The sequence below is a fragment of the Sycon ciliatum genome, chromosome 1 (assembly GCF_964019385.1).
Source record: "Sycon ciliatum chromosome 1, ocSycCili1.1, whole genome shotgun sequence".
In the NCBI taxonomy this organism is placed as follows: Eukaryota; Metazoa; Porifera; class Calcarea; order Leucosolenida; family Sycettidae; genus Sycon; species Sycon ciliatum.
Window position 1 is genome coordinate 53,335,674 of NC_088643.1, and position 15,126 is coordinate 53,350,799.

The 15,126-nt window shown below is 50.8% G+C and overlaps 3 protein-coding genes across 3 annotated transcripts; 1 reads left to right on the forward strand and 2 right to left on the reverse strand.

Annotated features, from left to right (window-relative positions):
* The first annotated feature begins 1,908 nt into the window (after positions 1–1,908).
* On the forward strand, positions 1,909–3,102 carry LOC135805489 (uncharacterized protein K02A2.6-like). The gene has a single exon (XM_065319531.1). It carries the CDS (start codon positions 1,909–1,911, stop codon positions 3,100–3,102), a length of 1,194 nt encoding a protein of 397 aa, XP_065175603.1.
* A 2,969-nt stretch (positions 3,103–6,071) lies between these two features.
* On the reverse strand, positions 6,072–6,992 carry LOC135805499 (uncharacterized). The gene has a single exon (XM_065319542.1). It carries the CDS (start codon positions 6,990–6,992, stop codon positions 6,072–6,074), a length of 921 nt encoding a protein of 306 aa, XP_065175614.1.
* Positions 6,993–6,994: 2 nt separating this feature from the next.
* On the reverse strand, positions 6,995–10,020 carry LOC135805510 (uncharacterized). The gene is made up of 3 exons (XM_065319553.1): positions 8,732–10,020; positions 8,156–8,174; positions 6,995–7,075 (listed from the first exon to the last, which is right to left on the reverse strand). Exons 1-3 carry the CDS (start codon positions 10,018–10,020, stop codon positions 6,995–6,997), a joined length of 1,389 nt encoding a protein of 462 aa, XP_065175625.1.
* Positions 10,021–15,126: the final 5,106 nt, after the last annotated feature.

The window sequence follows — 15,126 nt, forward strand, 5'->3', positions numbered from 1 at the left end:
TAGGCAGGAGACATCTAATCGGCTCTCCCACTCCCAGCTAGCTGCATCACATCATGCAGACACAGGGTCTGCAGACAGAAAGCCCCTCACTCACATACATGTATATCAAAGAACGTTTTTGAAAATCCATGATAATGTGATCGGAAAGATGATTGAAGAAACATCCATAGTCAATCCGGGCAATTATTAGCGGTCACTACTATCAAAGCCGATCATTATTTGCAATAGCGCAACTTGGAAAGTCGGCAAAAAATCCAGACCGTCCCTACCAGTCCAGCATTCGCTATGTGCGTGTCTCCAAAATCCAGTCGAGCGGAAATCCACCAGCACCACTCACGATAACCGCACAGATCGCGGGACAGGAGTTATCTATGGAAGTAGACACGGGCGCTGGTGTCTCTGTTTTACCAGCCGCAACATACGGGCACTTATTCTCCGAACACCCGCTTCACCCAGCCAAACTGGTGCTGCAAGCCTACAACGGTGAATCTCTTCGATCGCAAGGCGTGCTGCGCTTGCCTGTCATCATCAACGGTCAGCAAGCGGAGGCTGAGCTGTACGTGGTCGACTGCGAGGGCCCAGCATTGCTAGGACGCACATGGCTCCAGCAATTTCGCCTCAACTGGACGGAGTTGGCGGCTATCAGGAATGTGAAATCCTCACTCCAGGAGTTACAACGTGAATTTGCAGCGGTATTCAATGATGAACAAGGATTGTTCAAGGGGGCGAAAGCCAAGCTCACGCTGACGTCTGGTGCGACTCCAAAGTTTGTCAAGGCACGATCGGTGCCAATGGAGCTGAAACCCAAGGTTGAAGCAGAGATACGTCACATGGAGGCTGCGGGCATCCTCACTCCGGTGGAGTGGAGCGAATGGGCAACACCTGTGGTACCTGTTCTGAAGCCAAACAACCAGGTCAGGCTATGTGGAGACTTCAAGGTGACGGTGAATCCCCAGCTCCACATCGACAAACACCCGTTGCCGTTCATGGAGGAGATATTTGCCTCACTCTCCGGAGGGCAAGACTCAAGAGCTTACAAAACTCGATCTGAAGGCAGCGTACACGCAGATGGAGGTGGACGAGTCGAAGCCCCTGCTTATGCTCAGCACCCATCTGGGTCTGTTTTGACTCAACCGTCTCTCATACGGGATCGCGTCTGCTCCAGCGCTATGGCAACGAGCCATGGATTCTCTGCTACGAGACCTGCCAGGTGTTAAGTGCATGATCGATGACATCATCGTCACTGGCCGCACACCGGGGGAACACCTAACATTCTGGTGAAGGTGCTCCAACGTCTCGCTGATGCGGGCCTCAAGCTCAACCTGGCCAAATGCCACTTCTTTCAACCGAAAGTGGAATATTGCGGCCACGCCATCAGCGCACAAGGCCTGCACACGATGCCGAGCAAGGTTGATACAATTTGTGAATCTCCACCACCGGGAACGTGCTGCAAGTACGCAGTGTTCTGGGGCTCATCACCACTATCAACGCTTCATTCCGAAGATGTCAACTATCATGAGTCCACTAACAGCGCTGCTGCAAAAAAGGAGCGGCGTTCGAATGGACAGATGAGTCCCGACAAGCCTTCCAAGAGGTCAAGCAGGTGCTGTCATTCTAGCAGGTGCTCACACACTATGACCCGACACTGCCCGTTCGTCTCGCAAGCGATGCGTCACCATACGGGGTTGGAACGGTCTTGTCACACATCCTGCCATCTGGAGAAGAGTGACCGATCGCATTTGCCTCTCGAAAGCGGAACAGGTATACTCACAGATCTACCGTGAAGCGCTCGCAATAGTGTGGAGTGTGAAACGCTTCCACAACTACCTGTACGGCCGGCATTTTGAGCTGCTCACAGACCACCAGCCGTTGTTATCAATCTTCCACCCGAGGAAAGGCCTGCCTGCTATGACCGTAGCACGTCTTCAACGCTATGCGATGTTCCTGGCCGGACATGACTACACGATCATGTACCGCCAAACAGACAAGCATTGCAACGCCGACGGATTGTCACGCCTGCCGGTAGGAAATCCTTCGGCACCAGATACGGCAGAGGAAGCGGTCAACATGTTCTACATGGACCAATGCGAACCACTCCCAGTGACAGCGGAGCAGATCAAGGAGGCAACAGCCAGCGACCCGCTATTGCGAGAGGTCCATCGCTATGTGCTCCAAGGTTGGCCGAAGTCGTGCCCAAGAGCAGAGCTACAGCAGTACTTTCAACGCCGCAATGAGCTTAGCGTTAGCAACGAGCTATGGGGCAATCGCATCATCATTCCGCCGCACCCCCGGAACGCTGTCCTGACAGAGCTTGATGAAGGCCATCCAGGAATGGTACGAATGAAGGCATTGGCGAGAAGCATCATGTGGTGGCCGGGCTTGGACGGTGACATAGCAGACGTAGTCAAAGCATACCTCGGATGCCAAAGTGTCCAGAGCGAACTTGCTGCAGCACCAGTGCACCGATGGAGTATGCCAGACCGCGTGTGGCAGCGCGTCCACGTGGATTACCTTGGTCCATTGCGGCAAACGATGTGGCTCGTCATTGTCGATGCCCATTCAAAATGGCCCGAAGTCATTCCGATGCCTTCCACAACGTCTTTGGCTACCATCGCGAGTCTCAGGACAGTATTCGCCAGATATGGTTGCCCAGACCTCATCGTCAGCGACAATGGTCCACAATTTGCATCTGCAGAGTTCCTCGCCTCGAACGGCATTGCTCACAGACGCTCAGCGCGGTACCATCCAGCGACAAACGGCCAAGCTGAAAGGTTCGTCCAGACCTTTAAACGGGCAATCCAGGCAGTACCACTGTCAACGCCTGCACAGATTGCTGCTGACCGGTTCCTAATGAGCTACCGCCGAGGAGTCCATCCGGCTACAAACGCAACGCCTGCGACGCAGTTCCTAGGCCGTCAGCTACGATCACGTCTGGATTTGTTGCGACCGTCGACGGCACAACAGAACGCCAAGACGCCCACCGAAGTGCCTGCTGGCAAGGCACGATCCTTCGAGGTTGGAGGCGCCGGTCTAGCACGCGATTTCAGGAACGCCAACCATCCCGGATGGATCTTGAGAAGCTTGGGTCTCGTACGTACATGATTGTCACCAGCCAAGGCGCACAGTGGAAGCGACACCTGGATCAGCTACGTGCGGGACACCCGTCCTTCCTAGTGGATGAGCCGACACAATCTGTGGCTGCACCATGTCTCCCTCCAGCGCAGCACCCGACCGCAGCAGAAGCACCCGAGCCTGATCCGGCTGCAGTGCCACAACAGCACGAGGCTGACGCTACCAACGACACAACCGACGCCTCACCGACTCCGACTCTACGCCGATCGCTGCGGACACGCAAGCAAGTGTCTCACCTGTAGAAAGTAGAAACAACCCCGGTCATGTTGACCATGTCGGAACTACACATCACTGTATGTTCATGTTTCTCTGTCTCAATCTTCATCTCGACGTTTACGATCTTTACTCTAGTCCCAGAAGTAGGGTCCAGTGGATAATGCTCCGTAAATGTTCGTATAATGCTAATCATAATGCTCCAAAAACTAACTTGTCATGCTGATTATAATTCTTCAACAAGGGCTATAATGCTCTTGGTTTGGAACAAAAATGGAAGAAAGGCTGCACATTGCCAAACTTCCAGGAAAGGATGCATTTTGTCGATCTGCCTCTGAAGCTGCTACAATATCTCTCACGAGCTCCGCCACTTCTTAGCACTATAAGACATGATCGCGTCTCAATTGGCTGCTCTCCATTGCAACTTTGATTCAGGGCTGTGGCTGAATAGTGGGTGTATCAAATCTTTTCCCTTGCTTATCCATGTAGTGAGAGGTGAAACCATTATTTGCTGGTGATCATTTGGATGCTGGAAGCATACCATGGGAAGTGGTATTCCTGCCTGCAGACAAGCTGTCACTGCTTCCACTCTGTGAAAAATGTTTTCATCTGAAAAAGCTCATGTGAGGCCAGTTCCTGGGAGACGATCTCAGATCGAGATCCCTCCCATTTGCGGAAATCCTGAAAACACGTGGTCAGAAGTTATTTTGCCGCTCTACATCCTCTGCTAGCGCTGTCTTCTTCTCCTTTGGTTCCGTAGAGACAAATGGTTGGCCATAATACTCTTCATTTCTGATAGCACTTGACTGTACTTGTAGGCCTTGCATTTCAATCGTCCACGACGAACTGTATGTGCTTCACCAGTAAAGTAAGACACGCGCTCCTGAGCACTCAAATCGACTTGGTACCGCGTCCATGAGAAATTCTAGTTATTTTCGAGCCTGCTGAGCTGGACTCGGCAAAGGCAGCTGTTTGGAACAAGTTCTTTCTGTTTATAGCCGCTCCTTCATCCAGGTCCAAATTTATCAATGGATCAGTGTTTACTTCAGTATAGCTAGAGAATAGTAGAAATGCTTTGGCCAGAGCCTATGGCATAACAGGAAATCTCCTCTTCGTCTGTTTGATATTCACTTCGTGTACGTCTAGTCTCCTCCATGGCTCTCCATGATTTCTAAAAAAAAGAACTCCTCGTAAATCATCGTTACGGATTCTGTGTAACAGCCTCGGTTGCAATTTGGGCATGCTACATCGCCTGTACATTTACCTGACCACATTGCTACATAAAGACTTCATAAAGACTTCATGTAGCATTGGTGCTAAAGATGTTACGTGTCTACACAATCACAAAGTCATGTGCCGGTACAATACATCTGGCGTTGCACCTCATGACTTTAGCCGGTCTTTGTGGTACACTCTCACAACACCAACACACAGAAGTCTCTGCTGAGAGCACGGTGGTGGCTCGGCAATGGCCTTTATTTAGAATTTTTTCCCTTTTTTGTTTCTTTCTCTCCTATAATTATTTGTACATTTACAAAAATATATCAACGATCGATACAGCAGTCAATCAAAAATGCTGATAATTACACAGCACACAACACGCCAACAACGGCATAACAATAGGGAAATGTAAAAAACGCACACCTCAGAAACGCAAGAGAACACCCTTGCACATCATCTTCACACCGGCACACCACACAGGTCATCATCCAGCTTCAGTTAACACAATGCCTTGATGACCCCTGAAAATCCCAACCCTTCAATTCAATCTTGCAATTCAATCTTGCATTCTGCCCCATGCCAATTCATCCCCTGTCAATAACCCTCTGAAGCTGAATGTAACCATACAACAGCCCACGACGCGCACACCACCCCTAAAGTTTTTCTAAAAGACCAACAAAGAAAAACACCGCAGTCGTAACTGCCCTAGGCATAAACACACACATCAACACAATGTCAATAGGGAGGTTTCGCTCCACGGAATTACGTATGAAAATAACGTATGAACTGCACGGAATTTTCATACGTGAAAATCAGAGCTGTTGGGTTTCGCTCTACGTGATTTCTCCACGACTGCTCAACATGCGTTGTTGCTTTGGAGACGCGTTGGCTGCATGCGCCCACCGTATGCACCATGAACCGAAACCGCGTTTTCTATTATATTTTGCACTTGGTGTACGGTGTGTGTACCTTGTGTTTCGCGCGGCTTGAATGTTGCCATGGACAAATGCGGAAAATGCGAAAATATATTTCAAAAAGTCCTACGGAGGACCCAACGTAGGAAAGAGCTTTCCTACGGAAATCCGTAGAGAGATTTACGTATGAAAGTTGCCCTCGCTCCCCGGAGCGTACGACATACGGATTTTCATACGTAATTACGTAGAGCGAAACCTCCCTATTAAACACCCTTCAGTCCGGGGTGGGAGGGCGGGAACAAACTAAACGGAAGAAAGGCCACTGCGAAGTGACGGAAATGCGGTCAAGGACCGCATCTTGTCGGTACCACATTCTGTGGAATGAAATCCAAAATCGGAGCAATTTTGCAGCGTCTTAGCGCAAATTGTTTCGAGTTATCCACAAAGACACAAGCTTTCCAACTCTCTTCGGCCGTCGGAACGCGTACCGTCTTTGTGGTACACTCTCACAACACCAACACACAGAAGTCTCTGCTGAGAGCACGGTGGCTCGGCAATGGCGACAGAAAAGGATAGCCCTGGGTGTATGTCTTACCGCATACCCCGTGTTACCTGTAACGTTGCATCAGCCGACTCAGCTACATAGCCTTGCATGGATTCCAGGTGCTTCCAACCACCATGCCGTTGCACTAAGCGCACGGGTATGCCAGGTGCCCGTAACGCAGAGGAAACGCCGCCGGCACGCAGACTGTGCAGTCCATACTCTTGAACTCCACTCTGAACATCACTCACTCCTGCCTCACGCAGCATATCTAGAAACATCTCCCTTGCTCGGGAGTATGTCATGGACCCATGGACTACCTGCACTCCTTTGTCCATCTGGATCTTTCCGAACAACGGCTGGCCGGGCTGATGCTGTGCCCGGTCCAGAAATGTCTCCATCCAGAACACGGCACAGACTGAACGGTCGGGGCATCTGCTGATCGGCACCAGATGGCCCTCACGGAACTGGTCATTCTTCCTGCTGTCCAAGAACACTGTCATATGCTGACTGTTAACTTCAATGTTCGTAACCTTCAGACGCGACATGTCATCCCAGCACATGAAGCCTCGGAAACCGAGGGTAATCAGTGCCAGCATCTGTAAGTGCATGAGGGACAGCCTCGGGCGGTCAAACGTACATACTAGCTGTCGCAGTTGAGCCATGGTGATAGGCGTCTTCTTGTGTGCTGGCCGAGCGAGCAGCCGCTGACAACCCAGGATAGTTTGCCCCACTAGGGGCGTGGCCGTTGGGGAGGGTAAGCACACTTTGCGATGGGCCCACGCAATAGCTGACACAGCACTACTAATCGGTGCTGAAGATGACGCCGCAGATAGCAGTTCAACTAAATACAACGCCACATGATCAGCCGATGCTGGAAGATAGTTCACTTGCACTCTCCTACACCACAGCACCAATCGGTCAAACGTCTGAGAATACTTGGTCACTGTTGAGCTGGCATGCTCACACATCATTACAGCTGGCAGCGCTTCAGCCAAACTTTGTAGCCGTGGGTGCCTCTGCTGACGCATGAGTGCAAATACAGGCACTGCACCTGGGCAAAAACACACACACACACCCACACACATAGCCAGCAACAAGCATCAGGCACACACACACAAAACTGCAGGCCAATACTGACAAGCTATTTCAATATACCTTCAGAGACAACTCTCTCTCTCTCTCTCTCTCTCATTGCCCGAAGGCATACACACCCACCAAAAATGCGCCACTTCGGCATTAGCTCTCTCACTCATTGCCCGAAGGCATTCACACCCACCAAACTTTGCCACTTCGGCAATATCTCTGTGCCACCGCGGCATTAGTTCTCTCTCACTCATTGCCCAAAGGCATTCACACCCACCAAAGTGCGCCACTGCGGCATTAGCTCTCTCTCTCTCTCATTGCCCTAAGGCAGTCACACCCACCAAACGTTGCCACTTCGGCATTAGTTCTCTCTCACTCATTGCCCGAAGGCATTCACACCCACCAAACTTTGCCACTTCGGCAATATCTCCGTGCCACCGCGGCATTAGTTCTCTCTCACTCATTGCCCGAAGGCATTCACACCCACCAAACTTTGCCACTTCGGCAATATCTCCGTGCCACCGCGGCATTAGTTCTCTCTCACTCATTGCCCGAAGGCATTCACACCCACCAAACTTTGCCACTTCGGCAATATCTCCGTGCCACCGCGGCATTAGTTCTCTCTCACTCATTGCCCGAAGGCATTCACACCCACCAAACTTTGCCACTTCGGCAATATCTCCGTGCCACCGCGGCATTAGTTCTCTCTCACTCATTGCCCGAAGGCATTCACACCCACCAAACTTTGCCACTTCGGCAATATCTCCGTGCCACCGCGGCATTAGTTCTCTCTCACTCATTGCCCGAAGGCATTCACACCCACCAAACTTTGCCACTGGGGCATTAGCTCTCACTCTCTCTCATTGCCCGAAGGCATTCACACCCACCAAACTGTGCCGCTTCGGCATTAGCTCTCTCACTCATTGCTCGACAGCATTCATACCCACCAAACTGCGCCACTTCGGCATTCATTCTCACTCATCGCCAGACGGCAATACTCACCCAATCTCCTTATTTTGTTATAGATTATGTGATATGGACCTCATACCTGGACCAAAACAATACTCCTGAGCACATTTCAGCACACCATACACAGCGCAGCAAACCAAGAACTGAGACAAACCCCAGCGCCTGGGGCAAGCATCGCCCAAACCCCCCAAAAAAATTAACATTAACGCCGAAAAAACCAACATAACTGGCTGCATGGCATTGTGCATACTCTACGCTAATCCTTATGCGGGGAATTCTATGTTAGCAAGCTATCCTTGCCTACGTATATACATGTTGTTTGTCACTTCTTGCCCCCATGGGGCAAAGGCGAGCGAAAGTTCATGATCACATAGCGAGACCATCCAATGCAATGGGTTTGTGAGCATGGGCAGCGCACTCTTCACGGAAACACAGTCGAACGGCAACCATGGACGAGGTGAATGGGCCATCGGTGAATAGTACTGGACCTGACCCTCTAGCAATGAACAGTCCGGGGTACAAAGGGATTTCCACCCACTCTACTATGTTCTGCCGGCAGCTTCCTGCGATGTCATAAAACAGCAAGTGCCACCAAGGTTGGGCGGGCCAGTTCGGTACCAGCAAGCTAGCATGCTGAGCACATGCCTTTGCATACCGCAATACACAACCGATTAGCTGAACAGGAGGGAACAGCCAACAATCCTCCTCCTTCCAGTCTAAGGTGAAGGCATTGACAGCCGTGCAGCCTGGGTTGAAAAACCGAGAGCAGTAGCGCGGCAGTTGTGCCGACAGCACACTTGCGAAACAATCAATACTGTGCGGGCCCCAGCTCTCGTCTAATGCTCGGAACACTGTCGGGTTGAGCTGGAAATCTGACGCATCTTGGGCCTTGGATATTCTGTCAGCCACGGTGTTGTCATCCCGAGGTACCCAGTCCACAGCAAGGTGGATACAATGGCGTTGGCACAGCTCCGTAAGCTGGATGACTTCTTCGTGGATGGCCGGAACACGGCTACCGTTTTTGACCACACGCACCACATTTTGATTATCGGATCGGTGTAACACTACCCGGTTGGACAATGACGACACTAGAGAACTGAGCACGCACTTCATCGCATTAACTTCTCGCCATGTGGAGCTAGTCGCCATAGGTCCCTGGTGTTCCGCAACAAAATTGCCGTGTGCTATCTTGATCGGTGAGCTGTGCACGTATCCGCCCCATGCGACATTGCTGGCATCGGAATACGTGAAAACCTGGATGCGAGGTTCAACAGGGAACATCGGAAACTCAACCACAGTTTTGCCGAAAAAATTGTTCCAGAAGGCCAGCTCCCGGGTAACCGCCGAAGACAAATGAAGGTGATGCTCAAAGCTGCGAATTTCTGCAAGCGCACTGTACATTGACCTCGTCCACAAACTCGTGGATGGCCCGATAGCCAGGCGGAGGGATTGCACAAAACCTGCAAATGACGCAAGCGACCTTGCCTTAACTGACCTCTTTGAGCGCAGGAGGCCAACAGCCATATTACAGACACGTTCCGCTTTTTCTTTCGGCACGCGGAAAACAGCAATTTTCATGTCCACCTCACAGCCCAGTACTTCGAGCACCTGACTGGGCACCCACCGAGATTTTTTCACATTCACGATAAAACCAGAAGCTCTCAGGTCTTGCTGCATCTCCTTCGCCATATGGTCTGCCTCTTCGGTGGATGACGCTGCCGCTGTCCCATCATCGAAGTACATAAACGCCCTAAAGCCGCGCTTCCTCCAGTGGGTAATAAGCGGCCTAGTGACCTTGGTGAATACATGCGGTGCCGTGGCCAAGCCAAAAGGAAGAGCCGCAAAACAATAGTGCTGATCCTGCCACATGAACCCGAGGTACTTCTTGTGGTCCTCGTGAATAGCAATATGGTGATAGGCACTTTTCAGGTCGAACTGTACCATGAAGTCGCCTTTCATGAAGAGTTCAGTTAATGTACGCAAATCATCCACCCGGAACTTAGGGATGACCAAGTATGAATTAACAAATCTAAGGTCTACAATAAGACGCAATTTCTTGCCATTATCTACCACATTAATAGGGCTACAAACAATTAAATCCTGCACATTGACTCTTAAAACAGAACCAGCCTGTAATAACTCTTCAACTGCCTCCGAAACAAACTCGGCGTGCTTGGCTGGTAAAACGGCATTACGCATAGCTTTACAAGGCGGCAATTCAAAAAAGGGGAGCAGATAGCCATGCTCCAGAATGTGGGTAACCCACGCACCTGCATTAATAGAATGCCAAAAACCTAGGCACTTGCGCAAACGCATGCACACCACCTCGTTATTCGCACTATCACATAACTCGCCTTGCATGACCTGTATTGCCTCCCCAGACTCAGACTCGCACCCTCCCACACTACACTTTTCAAGTGGCCAGGCACCCGTGGCCCGGACAGAGCACTCATCAACCGCAAATACATTATCATTATCTGCAAAAACATCTCTGACACCACTTGCCTCCTGGCTGAGTCAGTGATGAGGCTGCATCGGCGGGCGAGCACCCATCCTTGGTGCCGGAGGGGCTGTAAGCTTCTGAGCTTGCGGCGATGGCGAGGTTACGGTAGCCGGGTTACCGTGGGGGCAATGCCGAGCGATATGCCCCAGGTTATTACAGCTGAAGCATAGCGGCCCTGGGCCCGGATGACGTCTCTGGTTGCCACCCTCTTGCCGAAGCCCGGGGAATGGCGGACCACTGCGCTGCGCTATACTGCCGCTGTTGCGAGTGCTCCCCGATTTCCTTCTGATCGTAGCCCTTGCCTCAGCCAACCGTTTTCTCTGCTCATCTGTTGCCACCAGTGGCTCACGGGCATAGGCCGTGGCCACTTCGAACCCCTCAACGTCTGCAATACGGAGATACTGCATGCGGTCGGCAATAAGACTCTTACCAGTCTCCACGGCCTTCTCGACCAGACGGTTGCCGTCACCCGCTTGCTGAATGCGCACGAATTGCTCGCGCAGCTTAACCAGCAGGTCCTGCTGGCCTTGAAGCGACGGCTTGCTCAGTGATGGTGGCGGCGGGGTTGCCGCAGTCCCTTGCGTCTCGCCCGTCTTTTCATGGAGCCTTGCCACTTGCTCATGTAGGCGCAGCGCCCATGCAGGGGCGGTACTGTCTTGCACGTCCCTTGTTGCAGTTAATGCAGGTGGCAGCTCGGCTGCAGCAGACGACTCGTACGGCTGACCAGCAGCCGGTGATAGATATGGCTGACCAGCAGCGGACGACAAGTATTGCTGACCAGCAGCGGACGACAAATACAGCTGACTAGCAGCGGACGACAAATACGGCTGACCCGCAGCAGACGACAGATATGGCTGACCAGCAGCAGACAGATATGGCTGACCAGCAGCAGACAGATATGGCTGACCGGCAGCAGACAGATATGGCTGACCAGCAGCAGATAACTCATACAACTGACCAGCAGCAGATGACGAATACAGCTGATCCGCGGCAGGCGACAAATATGACTGACCGGCAGCCACAGGCAAAGATGGCTGACTCGCAGCAATGAACAAATTTGGCTGACCAGCAGCAGACAAAATTGGCTGACCAGCAGCAGCAGCAGCAGCAGACAAATTTGGCTGACCAGCAGCAGCAGACTGACCAGCAGTCACAGACAAATTTGGCTGACCAGCAGCGACAGACATGGATGGCTGACCAGCAGCAACAGACAAATTTGGCTGACCAGCAGCAACAGACAAATTTGGCTGACCAGCAGCGACCGACCTGGATGGCTGACCAGCAGCAACAGGCAAATTTGGCTGACCAGCAGCAACAGACAAATTATTTGGCTGACCAGCAGCGACAGACATGGATGACGGACTCGCAGCAACAGACAAATTTGGCTGACCAGCAGCAATAGACATATTTGGCTGACCAGCAGCGACAGATACGGGTGGCTGATTCGCAGCAACAGACAAATTTGGCTGACCAGCAGCAGACGAAGGTGACTGACCAGCAGGCACGGACAAATTTGGCGGACCAGCCCCCAGAGACAAAGATGGCGGACCGACAGCACTGGATACGGATGGTGGACCCACCGCATTTGCCAAATTCGGCTGACCAGCAGCAGCACTCACAGACGGGTCACCGGCAACCACAGACATGTTTGGCTGACCTCCAGCAAGTGTCAGGGACGACGACTGACCAGCAGTACTAGACGATAATGGTTGACCAGCAGCAACGGAAACCGGCAACACTAATCCATCCTGACCAGCAGGGATGGTGCTGGACAGACCAGCCGCCAGCAGTCGCTCTACCAAATCTCCCTTACGGCCGCTGACATCCAGCTGCCTTTCCTGCAGCAGGAGTCGCAATTCGGGGACAGTTCTCTTTGATAGCGAACTCTTGTCCATTTCGCAAAAACAAAGCCGATACTCCCAAAAACAAAGAACAAACTAAACGGAAGAAAGGCCACTGCGAAGTGACGGAAATGCGGTCAAGGACCGCATCTTGTCGGTACCACATTCTGTGGAATGAAATCCAAAATCGGAGCGATTTTGCAGCGTCTTAGCGCAAATTGTTTCGAGTTATCCACAAAGACACAAGCTTTCCAACTCTCTTCGGCCGTCGGAAAGCGTACCATTGTTGTCAAAAACCTGATAGTTTCCGACATTATCCACTAAGAAACGCGTTATGCCGCTCAAACCTCACATAGTAATGCTCGTCTTGTTCCTTTCTAATAATGCTCCATAATGCTCTGATGCTCGGATACTTTCATAATGCCGAATATAATGCCGGCATTATCCGCTGGACCCTACCCAGAAGTATATTCCATTTTAGAAGGGAGGACTGTGGTGTTTGTAACCACAGACATAGTGAATCACCTGAGGGCCAGACTATTGTCGGTAATGCTAGACCTTTTGGAAGTGTCGAATGACCGCACTTGGCATTCATCCATTCATGCACGCTAGCTACCTCGTGTGTTTGGACTACCTCCATTATCTTCCTTTTGTATTGCTCTACTCTGTAATATTCAACCAGTTGCGTACTGGACAAGTGAACTGCGGTTGTGCTTTGTTTTGGGTGTTGTGAGTTACGGACTAAAACACTACATAAAGTAGGTCGATATTAACCGGAAGGTGCGTATACAAAGACCGTAGACGGCAGCCCCGGATCGTCTCCGCAAATACGAGGCCCGGCAACCGCGGAAACAGGTGACGAACCACCTGACCAAAACGAAAGAGATCTTGCATCTTAAAATGGTTCATGACCAACTAATACCGCAAGCCAGAATGATCATTCGTGCCCACACAGGCCATTGGCACTTTAAAAGACCAAAGCCAAAGGTGAGAATCGCGTCATCTGAAGAAGCTTCCGACGTGCAAGGCATCTGGTCCCGACGGCATCCCCAACCGGGTCCTCAAGGCCCTGGCACCATCCATAGCATTCCCTTTGTGCCATATTTTCAACATGTCATTTACCACGGGCATATTCCCTTCCGCATGGAAAACAGCGAAAGTCATACCTGTACACAAGAAAGGTTCCCGCCACGAACCTGCAAACTACCGCTCTATCTCTCTTCTTCCCTGCGTGTCCAAAGTATGTGAACGCATCTTTTATGATCACTTATACAGACAATCAGACATGTTTCGCCGTTTCTGAGTCCCGCACAATCTGGGTTTCGTAAAGGCGACTCCACCTCCCTTCAACTGACCCGCATCGTGCAGCAGGTGTGCCAGCATAGGGATAACAGAGCGCTTGCTGGTATTTGCTTCTTTGACTTGGTCAAGGCGTTTGATACCGTCTGGCATCGAGGACTTTTGGCCAAGCTCGAGCATGCATTCAGGGTACGTAAACAACCACTCTCCTGGCTAAAATCTTATCTCTCTCGGCGTTATCAGCACGTAACTGTGCTTGGCACATCCTCGGCTGCAGAGACAGTATTGTCAGGCGTTCCTCAAGGATCAATTCTTGGTCCCCTACTATTTATAATTTACGTAAACGATTTACCTGCAGTCTTCCCCGGAACGTCTCTGTTTGCTGACGACACGACCCTTCTCACCTCATCAGCTTCCCTCACTGGCCTGAAGAACAACTTGCGTGCTGGCATTCAGGAAGTTCTTTCCTGGATGTCGTCCTGGAGATTGTCCCCAAATCTATCAAAAACAAAGATCATGCTCTTCCCGCCCCAGCCAGAGTTCACAACCCTCATCCATGCCAACTTTCCAAATCCAATTGACATAGTGTCTTCTCACAAACACCTTGGCATTGTAATTGACTCTGCACTCTCTTGGGTACCCCATATCGAATATATCTGTAAAAAAAATCAAGTAAATCCTTAGGAATTCTCTCCCCCACTGCTCCTACCTCCCACTTCCTTGCAAGGTTCATTTTTATTTAGCCTACCTTCACCCAATATTTGATTATGCCGATACGTCTTGGGTTGGATTATCCTCTTCCGCTGCTGCAAAGCTTGAAATACACCACAAGAAAATCCTTAAAATTCTCCTCCGTCAACCCCGCATGCTCTCATCATCCGCCCTTTATAAAATCGCTCACACAACCCCGTTATCACATGGACGCAGTGCACACCTGGCTTCTCTTGTCCATTCTATTAAGCTTGAGTTGTGCCCACCTCATCTCATGTGTTTTAATTGGTTCTCTTCTCTAAGAACTAGAAACTCGCTCTTACTCCCTAAGTGTAACTCATCCACTCTTTTGCGCTCCCCTCTCTTTATTGCTTATTCTGTTTGGCTCACTCTACCCAGAGAAGTTAAGGATGTGACCTCACTCTGCCTGTTTAAGATCCGTGCCGCCCCATATTTACTACGACATAAATAGCTCATTATCCACATGTCCTTTGCGTCTCTGTGTTTTTCACTGTTTTTATTTGACATTATCTTTCTTTACGGAGTTGTTGTTGCTGTTCATTTTGCTACTCTTTCTTTTTCCCTCCCCTTACTTTTATTTATCGCCGTGGTTGGCAATCACCCACTCTCTTAATTAACATTGGCCGGTGTTTCCACCGAGTCTTGAGATGTTGTAATAAATGTAAATGCACCACT